General features: G+C 35.3%; 1 protein-coding gene across 17 annotated transcripts in view; it reads right to left on the reverse strand.

The window, feature by feature from the left end:
* The window catches only part of USH2A (usherin), a 1,013,951-nt gene that overhangs the window by 853,145 nt on the left and 147,858 nt on the right, over nt 1–12,948 (reverse strand). For all 17 annotated transcript variants that reach the window (XM_055581875.1, XM_055581867.1, XM_055581860.1 and 14 more), the window contains one exon: nt 11,620–11,752. In XM_055581875.1, coding sequence (XP_055437850.1) covers nt 11,620–11,752 — 133 coding nt within the window. The remainder of the gene's footprint in view (nt 1–11,619; nt 11,753–12,948) is intronic.

Below are 12,948 nucleotides of genomic sequence, written 5' to 3' on the forward strand. Positions count from 1 at the left end.
TTTTAATACCTTTATAGACCTTGTTCCTATAGCCTATTTCCATTCCATTTACCTGTCTTAATTCATCAATTGCTACATTTTTCTATTTCTTTACTTTTTACCTAATTAAAAACAAGAATTCTCTCATAAAAATTTTAGTATTATCTCCAGCTAAACTAAAAGGAAAACTGGCTTTCCATACATAGCTGAAGTTACAAATGTTATTGATAACCTTTGGGACAATAGTAGAAATAAAAATACTATTCCAACTCCAGAAAGAACAAGCAAGTGAATGAAGATACAATGCCTAGAAAACATGGAATGGAAGGAAAGTTGGCATTAGCATTAGGTGATCATCTTTTTCTTCCTTGTATATTTGCTTTCACAGCTACACAACAAAAGTTCACTGATTCCTTAATGACCAGTTATCTTAAGAAAGTAATGTAGAGAAACCAACATTTAAAAGGAAATTAGAACTCTGTTGATAAGAGTTCAGAAATTACTCTGAAAAACTTTGATTCATGTGATTTTTTACTTTTATATCCAAAATTTGCAGGGCTATTGTAGTTTATCACCACAGTGACTTTAGAGACTGTTTATAATTACATGTCTGTTACCACAGCTCCTCTTCATTTTCTGCCCAACTGAAGGAATTAAAATAAATATATGACTGGAACTAACGGTACTTAAAAAGGAACTGACACATTGGTTGATCTGGAAGGTGTAAGCTGTTTCTATTTGTATATTTAAAAATCAGCCAGAGCAAATCAGATGACTGAGCACACACACACACACACACATATCCCAGTAATACAGATACAGAACCCAGGAAACAATATTCATATGGTCCATTGACTAATTTCCTAGGGGAGGCAAAGACAAGGCCCACAGCAACAGAAAGTGTCATTGGCACCCTACAATATTTTTCTAGAAAGTTATGCTAGTTGGAGATGAGGCTCAAAGAAAAGGCTTTCGAGCAGCCCACACTCACGTGAAGCTGTCGCTTCCTGGGTACAGAAACAAGGAAACAAGGTAAGCCTAACCAGAGAAAGAAAGAAAAGCCATCTTGATTTCCTGCAGACCTTCGTTTGATATGCCTGTGATTGAGGCAGTGTCTGTTCCAAAGCAGAGACAGCCGGCCCAGTACTGCATGAGAGCACCTTTAATTCAGCTTACGGTAATCTCTTGCACAATTACCTCTCCTGAATGAAACCATCTTGGATGTAGACAAAAGTATGGAGGACAGTGACTTAATTTTTTGATTAAAAAAAGGAGCACGGGAGAGAAAGAAAATGATTTATAATAAGTCCGTGGGAACATTCTGTACCTATCTCTTTTCTGATTAGAGAGGTGGCATGGAGCCTGGCTCATTAGGCAGAAGTAATGAGCCAGTCTACCTGCCATCTCTAATTAGAGAAAAGATACAGTAGGTACAACCATACCTAGAAATTGATGGGAAAAAAGATAAAAATTATTTTTAAATATCTTTGCCTCCTGTAGCTCTCCAATGCCAAAACTTAAGGAGGAAAACTATATTAAAAACTAAGTAACACTGGAAATAAATGCTTTTCCAATTATGTGCTTTCTAATCAGAAGTCAAATTTCTTTTTTTGCAGTTTAAAAACAAACATCATATTCAGCCCACACTGTCCTTTGGAATCATTAATTCAGCATTTAGTATATTGAAATAGAATAGAAGCAAGTCATTTCAACCCCACAGTGCAGAGTGGACAAATTTATGGCACTATCGAATACTTTGAGCAACATTTGGTGCAATAAAACACTTTTAGAAGTGCTAATGGGAATTAAATATTGAAATAAGGCTCACAAGATTTAATGTGTTATTAAGAATTTCTGCATGCAGAGTACTTATAAAATTTCTCAATAATACTAATTACTCAAACCAAGTTTCTAAATATATAGGTTTCTTAAAATGCTACTTCTTTATGGAAGTTTAGCTTGATCTAAGAGAATATATAAATTAAAATAATAGAGTCATTTATAGACATTTTCCTTTGGATCTCTCAACATTTCTATGGAAAGTAATTGCTATGTCTACTTCACAATAAGAAAATAGATATTCAAAGAGGTTAATAATAGCTACCACTTATTAAAATTTACTATATGACAAGAAATATATTCTACATATACACTAACATATATAATTCTTATAATATCCCTATAAAATATTTATTAAAATATAAAATTTAACAGATTAGAAACTTTAAAGGAATATATCTTTAGATCAAAGGTAAACAAATGGATTGAATTCAACCCTAAATTTGTTTGGCACCAGAGCTTGGAAATTTAACCAGTGTTTTAGAGTGTATTTTGAATATTTAAATATATATATATATATATATATATATATATATATATATATATATACACACACCCATTTTCCCATAATTAAAAAACTATATAAATCAGGTCATGGGGAAAAATTAACATTTTGCATTATTTCAAAGTTAATAATAACAACACCTATAAATATCTATGTGACAACTCCATGACCAGTTAGGCATTTACTGCAAACATTTGAAAAGATTTGAGTGCCTGCTATGTATAAATGATAGGACTGTATAACTATCAGAATTTAAATTTAACAAGGTCATTGATTTCGGTGTTGACCATCTGGTGATGTCCATGTGTAGAGTCTTCTCTTGTGTTGTTGTAAGAAGGTGTTTGCGATAACCAGTGCGTTCTCTTGGCAAAACTATTATTAGCCTTTGCCCTGCTTCATTCCGTACTCCAAGGCCAAATTTGCCTGTTACTCCAGGTGTTTCTTAACTTCCTACTTTTGCATTCCAGTCCCCTATAATGAAAAGGACATCTTTTTGGGGTGTTAGTTCTAGAAGGTCTTGTAGGTCTTCATAGAACTGTTCAACTTCAGCTTCTTCAGTGTTACTGGTTGGGGCATAGGCTTGGATTACTGTGATATTGAATGGTGTGCCTTGGAAATGAACAGAGAGCATTCTGTCATTTTTGAGATTGCATCCAAGTACTGCATTTAGGATTCTTTTGTTGACCATGATGGCTACTCCATTTCTTCTAAGGGATTCCTGCCCACAGTAGTAGATATAATGGTCATCTGAGTTAAATTCATCCATTTCAGTCCATTTTAGTTCGCTAATTCCTAGAATGTTGACATTCACTCTTGCCATCTCCTGTTTGACCACTTCCAATTTGCCTTAATTCATGGACCTGACATTCCAGGTTCCTATGCAATATTGCTCTTTACAGCATCGGGCCTTGCTTCTATCACCAGTAACATCCACAACTGGGTACTGTTTTTGCTTTGGCTCCATCCCTTCATTCTTTCTAGAGTTATTTCTCCACTGATCTCCAGTAGCATATTGGGCATCTACTGACCCGGGGAGTTCCCCTTTCTGCATGACACCACCCTTATGTCAGAAATGGCAAAGTAATTTTAGAATTTGTAATTAAGGAAATGGCAATCCACTCCAGCACTCTTGCCTAGAAAATGCCATGGACAGAGGAGCCTGATAGGCTACAGTCCATGGGGTCGCAAAGAGTCGGACACTACTGAGCAACTACACTAACTTCACTTATGTCAGAAAGTGAAGAGGAACTAAAAAGCCTGTTGATGAAAGTGAAAGAGCAGAGTGAAAAAGTTGGCTTAAAGCTCAACATTCAGAAAATGAAGATCATGGCATCTGGTCTCATCACTTCATGGCAGATAGATGGGGGAACAGTGGAAACAGTGTCAGGCTTTATTTTGGGGGGCTCCAAAACCACTGCAGATGGTGACTGCAGCCATGAAATTAAAAGACGCTTACTCCTTGGAAGGAAAGTTATGACCAACCTAGACAGCATATTGAAAAGCAGAGATATGACTTTGCCAACAAAGATCCGTCTAGTCAAGGCTATGGTTTTTCCTGTGGTCATGTATGGTTGTGAGAGTTGGACTGTGAAGAAAGCTGAGCACCGAAGAATCGATGCTTTTGAACTGTGGTGTTGGAGAAGACTCTTGAGAGTCCCTTGGACTGCAAGGAGATCCAACCAGTCCATCCTAAAGGAGACCAGTCCTGGGTGTTCATTGGATGGACTGGTGCTGAAGCTGAAACTCCAATACTTTGGCCATCTCATGCGAAGAGTTGACTCATTGGAAAAGACCCTGATGCTGGGAGGGATTGGGGGCAGGAGGAGAAGGGGATGACAGAGGATGAGATGGTTGGATGGCATCACCGACTCGATGGACACGAGTTTGAGTGAACTCCGGGAGTTGGTGATGGACAGGGAGGCCTGGTGTGCTGTGATTCATGGGGTTGCAAAGAGTCAGACACGACTGAGCAACTGAACTGAACTGAACTGAAGGTCACTGAACTTAACGTCAATATAAAAATTGATGCTAATTTTATATAATAGAAATAAAACTAGAGAATAAAGTTCCAAAACAGTATTAAGTGAAACTGAATCTTTTTCTTTTTAATTCTTTTTTTTTTAATTTTATTTTATTTTTAAACTTAACATAACTGTATTAGATTTGCCAAATATCAAAATGAATCCGCCACAGGTATACATGTGTTCCCCATCCTGAACCCTCCTCCCTCCTCCCTCCCCATTCCATCCCTCTGGGTCGTCCCAGTGCACCAGCCCCAAGCATCCAGTATCGTGCATCGAACCTGGACTGGCAACTCATTTCATACATGATATTTTACATGTTTCAATGCCATTCTCCCAAATCTTCCCACCCTCTCCCTCTCTCAGAGTCCATAAGACTGTTCTATACATCAGTGTCTCTTTTGCTGTCTCGTACACAGGGTTATTGTTACCATCTTTCTAAATTCCATATATATGCGTTAGTATACTGTATTGGTGTTTTTCTTTCTGGCTTACTTCACTCTGTATAATAGGCTCCAGTTTCATCCACCTCATTAGAACAGATTCGAATGTATTCTTTTTAATGGCTGAATAATACTCCATTGTGTATATGTACCACTGCTTTCTTATCCATTCATCTGCTGATGGACATCTAGGTTGCTTCCGTGTCCTGGCTATTATAAACAGTGCTGCGATGAACATTGGGGTACAAGTGTCTCTTTCCCTTCTGGTTTCCTCAGTGTGTATGCCCAGCAGTGGGATTGCTGGATCATAAGGCAGGTCTATTTCCAGGTTTTTAAGGAATCTCCACACTGTTCTCCATAGTGGCTGTACTAGTTTGCATTCCCACCAACAGTATAAGAGGGTTCCCTTTTCTCCACACCCTCTCCAGCATTTATTGCTTGTAGACTTTTGGATCACAGCCATTCTGACTGGTGTGAGATGATACCTCATAGTGGTTTTGATTTGCATTTCTCTGATAATGAGTGATGTTGAGCATCTTTTCATGTGTTTGTTAGCCATCTGTATGTCTTCTTTGGAGAAATGTCTATTTAGTTCTTTGGCCCATTTTCTGATTGGGTCATTTATTTTTCTGGAGTTGAGCTGTAGGGGTTGCTTGTATATTGTTGAGATTAGTTGTTTGTCAGTTGCTTCATTTGCTATTATCTTCTCCCATTCTGAAGGCTGTCTTTTCACCTTGCTAATAGTTTCCTTTGATGTGCAGAAGCTTTTAAGGTTAATTAGGTCCCATTTGTTTATTTTTGCTTTTATTTCCAATATTCTGGGAGGTGGGTCATAGAGGATCCTGCTGTGATGTATGTCAGAGAGTGTTTTGCCTATGTTCTCCTCTAGGAGTTTTATAGTTTCTGGTCTTACGTTTAGATCTTTAATCCATTTTGAGTTTATTTTTGTGTATGGTGTTAGAAAGTGTTCTAGTTTCATTCTTTTACAAGTGGTTGACCAGATTTCCCAGCACCACTTGTTAAAGAGGTTGTCTTTAATCCATTGTATATTCTTGCCTCCTTTGTCAAAGATAAGGTGTCCATATGTGCGTGGATTTATCTCTGGGCTTTCTATTTTGTTCCATTGATCTATATTTCTGTCTTTGTGCCAGTACCATACTGTCTTGATAACTGTGGCTTTGTAGTAGAGCCTGAAGTCAGGTAGGTTGATTCCTCCAGTTCCATTCTTCTTTCTCAAGATTGCTTTGGCTATTCGAGGTTTTTTGTATTTCCATACAAATGGTGCAATTATTTGTTCTAGCTCTGTGAAGAATGCTGTTGGTAGCTTGATAGGGATTGCATTGAATCTATAGATTGCTTTGGGTAGTATACTCATTTTCACTATATTGATTCTTCCAATCCATGAACATGGTATATTTCTCCATCTGTTAGTGTCCTCTTTGATTTCTTTCACCAGTGTTTTATAGTTTTCTATATATAGGTCTTTAGTTTCTTTAGGTAGATATATTCCTAAGTATTTTATTCTTTCCGTTGCAATGGTGAATGGAATTGTTTCCTTAATTTCTCTTTCTGTTTTCTCATTATTAGTGTATAGGAATGCAAGGGATTTCTGTGTGTTGATTTTATATCCTGCAACTTTACTATAGTCATTGATTAGTTCTAGTAATTTTCTGGTGGAGTCTTTAGGGTTTTCTATGTAGAGGATCATGTCATCTGCAAACAGTGAGAGCTTTACTTCTTCTTTTCCAATTTGGATTCCTTTTATTTCTTTTTCTGTTCTGATTGCTGTGGCCAAAACTTCCAAAACTATGTTGAATAGTAATGGTGAAAGTGGGCACCCTTGTCTTGTTCCTGACTTTAGAGGAAATGCTTTCAATTTTTCACCATTGAGGATAATGTTTGCTGTGGGTTTGTCATATATAGCTTTTATTATGTTGAGGTATGTTCCTTCTATTCCTGCTTTCTGGAGAGTTTTGATCATAAATGGATGTTGAATTTTGTCAAAGGCTTTCTCTGCATCTATTGAGATAATCATATGGTTTTTGTTTTTCAATTTGTTAATGTGGTGTATTACATTGATTGATTTGCGGATATTGAAGAATCCTTGCATCCCTGGGATAAAGCCCACTTGGTCATGGTGTATGATCTTTTTAATGTGTTGTTGGATTCTGATTGCTAGAATTTTGTTAAGGATTTTTGCATCTATGTTCATCAGTGATATTGGCCTGTAGTTTTCTTTTTTTGTGGGATCTTTGTCAGGTTTTGGTATTAGGGTGATGGTGGCCTCATAGAATGAGTTTGGAAGTTTACCATCCTCTGAAATTTTCTGGAAGAGTTTGAGCAGGATAGGTGTTAGCTCTTCTCTAAATTTTTGGTAGAATTCAGCTGTGAAGCCGTCTGGACCTGGGCTTTTGTTTGCTGGAAGATTAAGAAATGAAAATGGAGAGATCACAACAGACAACACAGAAATACAAAGGATCATAAGAGACTACTATCAACAATTATATGCCAATAAAATGGACAACGAGGAAGAAATGGACAAATTCTTAGAAAAGTACAACTTTCCAAAACTCGACCAGGAAGAAATAGAAAATCTTAACAGACCCATCACAAGCACGGAAATTGAAACTGTAATCAAAAATCTTCCAGCAAACAAAACTGAATCTTTAAAAAAAAAAAAAAGGACAAAAAAACACACAGGACTAAGTCCTACAAATATGAATGAGACCAGTATACAGAAAACTAAAAACATTGCTGGGAGAAATTAAGGAATATATGCTGCTCGTGGATTGGAGGACTTGATATTCTCTACACACCTATTCTCGCAAAATTGAGTTAAGGATTTAAATTCCCACAAAATTTTTGTGAAAATTGAAAAAAACTCCTTCTAAAATTCATATAATAGCCAAGACAAGCTTGAAAGATTAAAAAAAATTGGAGAAATTAAATCCTTCTAGACAGTAAGACTCTTCTGAAGCTACAGAAATGAAAACTAAATGTTTTAACTATATGTATGGGCAAACAGATCACTGAAACAAAATAGGGAGTTCAGGAACTCACTGTCTTCATGTAACAGGGATGTAATTTGTGACAAAGGTACCATTGCAAGTAGTGGAGAAGTGATGAAAATGTTTCAGGGTTAATTAAAATTCCCGGTGCGGAAAAAAATAGAATCTTGACTCCTACTTCATACTATACCCAAAAATCAATCCCAGATAGAACGTCAATCTAAATTTGAGAGGCAAAATAATATCACTTTTAAAATAAAGCACAGGAGAACATCTTTAGAGATTTTGGGTGTTCTCCTACACTTTATACTTTCAGGGTTCGCAAAGATATTCTAAACATCACATAAAAAGTATTAAGTTTAAAATAAACATAAATTGGACTTCACTGAAATTAAGAACTTCTGTTGATCAAAGGAAACTGATAGTATAAGCTGTAACACAGAAGGTTATATTTGAAGTCCGTTTATCTCTCAAAGAATTCAAAAATCAAAATATTGCATTCCTTTAAGGTATAAAAAAGACAAGCCTTCCAACTAAAAATTAGCAGAAACTTATGTAAGTAGTTCACAAAAGAGCATAACCACGGCCAAGAAGCACATGAAAATGTTCTCAATACCATCAATCATCAGAAAATGCACCATAAAGACACCAGAATGGCAAACAACAATAATGTATGATAATATTAAGTGTTGGTAAGGACATGGAACACCAACATTCTCAAGCATCGTTGGTTAAAATACCGACTTTGAAAAAGTAAAGAAGTATTTCCTAAAGCTTAAAGAAATAGAAGCACACTATAGAGATATATCTTATTGGTGCTTAGAAAAGAAATCATACACAAGAGTTCTCACTTGCATGATTTAAAGTGCTTGAACATTCAAGAACAGCCAACACTAATTTATGCTGATAGGTCTCTACTGACACTACTCTTTGTTTCCCTTTAGAGTTGGTATTCACCAGGAGTGTTTGAAATCCAGGAAATGTTTGATAACTTTTTCTGGATGAGAATTATGCAAGTATATATACAGATTAAAAATTCATAAAGCTATATCCGTTAATATTCATGTATTATGTTGCATGAATGTTTTTGCCTTGACTAAAATATAAGACAATATTTTTTAATTTCTATAATGAAAAGTTAGGACTATCTAAAAGCTGGAAAAAATGTGTAACATAATATTATTAACATTAATGAGCTTTTACAAATAGATTTTCCAGAGTATAAATATGAATATACAATATCAATAAGGAATTCACAAATGACATGCAAATTATCCAGACATATGTGGAAAGCTACTTAATCTCACTAATGGCAAATAATTCTAAGGCAGGGTCCAAAAATACTTTTCGGTGAGAGGAACGGCAAAAATGAAAAAAAAAAGGATTATTTGTCAGGTTAGTTAGTGTTTAAGACAAATACTTATATTTTTAAATAAGGTTTTAAATTTTCACAACCTTATGAGGTAATGAGGTAATCTGTTGTTATGCTTTAGGGCAGTCATTCCCATATGTATTAAAATATAAAATGACCATTTCAACCTATCTAACTTCTATCAACTTAGGTTAGCAAAATAATTATCATTAACAACAGCATTGCATATTAATATAGTTTAGTATACACTAGACCCAGTTATTCATTCATTCATTCAACAAATATGGAACAACTACTGAGTACCAGATGCTGGAAAAACAGTACTGTTTTCTTTGACATAGCAAAATAATTATAATTAACAACAGCATTGCATATTAATATAGTTTAGTATACACAAGACCCAGTTATTCATTCATTCATTCAACAAATATGGAACAACTACTGAGTACCAGATGCTGGAAAAACAGTACTGTTTTCTTTGACATAGCAAAATAATTATAATTAACAACAGCATTGCATATTAATATAGTTTAGTATACACAAGACTCAGTTATTCATTCATTCATTCATTCAACAAATATGGAACAACTACTGAGTACCAGATGCTGGAAAAACAGTACTGTTTTCTATGACATAGCCTCATTTGATCCTCACCATGAAACTGTACTATCATCACCATCATGATTTTAAATTCAAGATAACTATAGTTTAGAGACATAAAAAGTTATTTCAAGTCACATGGCTAGTAAGCAGAGAGATGGGACTTGAAAACTGACACCAAAGGAAAAGGTCTTAAGGAACTGCACAGACAATTGCTCAAATGCATATATATGTGTATGCATAATAGATACAGACACAAATACAATATATAAATATATATATATTTAGTGTTTTTGATCAGATAACTGCTAATAATTTTGAAATAGTAGAAGTAATCCACATGTTCATTAATAACATTGTGTTTAAAAAGTTTTGGTTATAGCTATACAACTGTGCACAATGCAGTCATTTTAAATGAGAAGGCATATTAACATGTTTCTCATAACATTTGGAGGGGAAGTATTTATTTTTAGAGGGCTCAGAGAAAGCATATGTATGATAATTTCATTTTTGGAAAATTATTATATTTATAACTATATCTCTAGCTATATGTACAAAAATGGTGGAAGGTTATAACAAAATTAACTATCTCTATCTATAAAGGTCAAAATAAGGAAAATCCTTCCTATTTTGTAGAGTTTAATGTTGTTTAGTTTTTCTTATAATGATCATTTACTGTTTTTAATAATATAAAGCAATTAATATTCCCATTTTTAAGTATAGGCAATTTTGTAGACCAATGTGCTAGTTACTGCAAGAGAATTCTAAATTCAGCTTCTGTTCTTTTCAGGATATGACACTATCTTCTTAAAACTATCTACTCCACCGTACAAAAGAATGAAATAATGTCACTTGCAGCAACGTCGATGCAACTAGAGTATCTGAAGTAAGTCAGAGAAAGACAAATGCCATAAAATATCACGTATATGTGGAATCTAAAATTTAACACAAATGAACCTATCTATGAAACAGAAACAAAATCAGAAACACAGAAAACAAACTGTGGTTGCCAAGGGGGAGGGGAGCAGGAGAGAGGAGGATTGGGAATCTAGGGTTAGCAGATGCAAAGTGGTATATATAGAATGGATAAACGACAAGATTCTACTGTATAGCAAAGGGAAAGATATTCAATAGCCTATGACAACCATAATGGAAAAAAATATGAAAAAGAATGAATATATATATATGTAACCGAGTCACTGTGCTGTAGAACAGAAATTAATACAACACTGTAACTCAACTTTACTTAGATAAAAATAAATTTTAAAAATATAGTTTATTACATATTGTTCTTACTTTGAAAAAATGATAAAGACATTTTAAAGATTCTCTGATAATAGTGGGTTAAATAATGGCCTTCAACAAATAAGACTACCTGCAATTGTGACTTTATTTGGAAAAAGAGTCTTTGCAGATGTAATTAAGGATGTCAAGATGAGAAAATACTGGATTAGGCTGGGACCTAAATCTGATCACAAGTGTCTTTAAAAGAGATGAGACGGGGAGAAGGCCAGGTGAAGATGGAGGCAAAGACTGAAGTTATATATTAATAGCTACAAGCCAAGGAACACTAAGTATTGCTAGAAGCCACCAGAAAGAGAGAGGCATGGAATGAACTCCCCCTCAGAACTTCCAGAAGAGGCCAACACTGAGCCCTTGATTTCAGACTTCTACGCTCCAGAATCACAGGGGGATGAAATCTGCTTTATTAAACTGTCACCCAATTGGTGCTAATGTATTACAGAAGCCCTAGGAAACAAATACACCTGGGTATTTTTAAATATTTTTGACACATTTTTTGAGGAACAGTGTAATTAAATAAAACAAATAATTTTCTGAAATCTAAACTTACCATTTAAGCTCTGTCCTATTTGCATGGTACCAGAGGCAAAATCTGTAATTGAACCACTTAGAGTTCTTGCATCAAAAGCTGCATTATCCTTTTCCAAACCATTGATGAAGAAACTGATTTTTGTCTGATATACCTGTAAGAAATTATTACCATTATTAATTGCATAATCTTTTATTTTATAATAACTGCCGTTAGCAAGCTTTCTCAAGTTAACTTCCCACTTCTCCACTTCCTTCCGTTGGAGAGACTAGGAATTTATTTTAATGGTCAAATGGTATATCTTGTGTTTTTATATCTAGACATAAACCTAGATATAATAATTCTGTGCTGGATCATACATACCAAGGTATTCAAAGGTTTGCATAACTGTTTGTCCCATATATTTCACAGCTCTGTCTTCCATGCCTTCATAAGTTGTTCTGGAGACACTGCTTCTTTAGCTACTAGTTAAATTTGTTACAGTCATATTTGGAAATAAACAGAAATGAATGCAAAAGGCAAAAATATTCAAAACCAGATACACTAGAAATGTATTACATATGAATATAATTCAATTTAGGTTGCTAACACAAAGACTCCTTATAAACATTTATTTTCTTGGGTGTTGGTATCCAGTTGGTAATTTTCACCTGCACTTCTCCATGCTGCTGCTGCTACTGCTAAGTCGCTTCAGTCGTGTCCGACTCTGTGCAACCCCACAGACGGCAGCCCACCAGGCTCCCCCGTCCCTGGGATTCTCCAGGCAAGAACACTGGAGTGGGTTGCCATTTCCTTCTCCAATGCATGAAAGTGAAAAGTGAAAGTCAAGTCGCTCAGTCGTGTCCGGTGTCCAACTCTTCGTGACCCCATGGACTGCAGCCTACCAGGCTCCTCTGTCCATGGGAGTTTCCAGGCAAGAGTACTGGAGTGGGTAGCCATTGCCTTCTCCATACAGAATAGCAAAAATCTGCTGACCATAGTCTAGGCTAATTAATCAGGTACTCTAACAACCCTCTACACCAGAAGTCAACAAGCTTTTTCTGTAAACAGATAAATATTTTTTATTTGTATGCCAAATGATTTGATTTTGTGGTCTAAATGGTTCAGGTCACAACTGTTCAACTCTGCTGTAATAGGAAAGCAGCCACAAACGATACATATATAAATGGGCACAAATGTGTTTCAGCAAAACTTTTATAAAAATAGGTGGCCAGCCAGGTTTGTACCACGAGCTATAATTTGACTACCCCTGGATTATATCATAAAAAGTTACGCAGATTACTTCATTGAGAGAAACATAATATCTTGTAGTTGAAGGTTAGATGCTAACATCTTAAATAAAAATATCAA

Source organism: Bubalus kerabau, chromosome 5, assembly GCF_029407905.1.
Source record: "Bubalus kerabau isolate K-KA32 ecotype Philippines breed swamp buffalo chromosome 5, PCC_UOA_SB_1v2, whole genome shotgun sequence".
Classification (NCBI taxonomy): domain Eukaryota; kingdom Metazoa; phylum Chordata; class Mammalia; order Artiodactyla; family Bovidae; genus Bubalus; species Bubalus kerabau.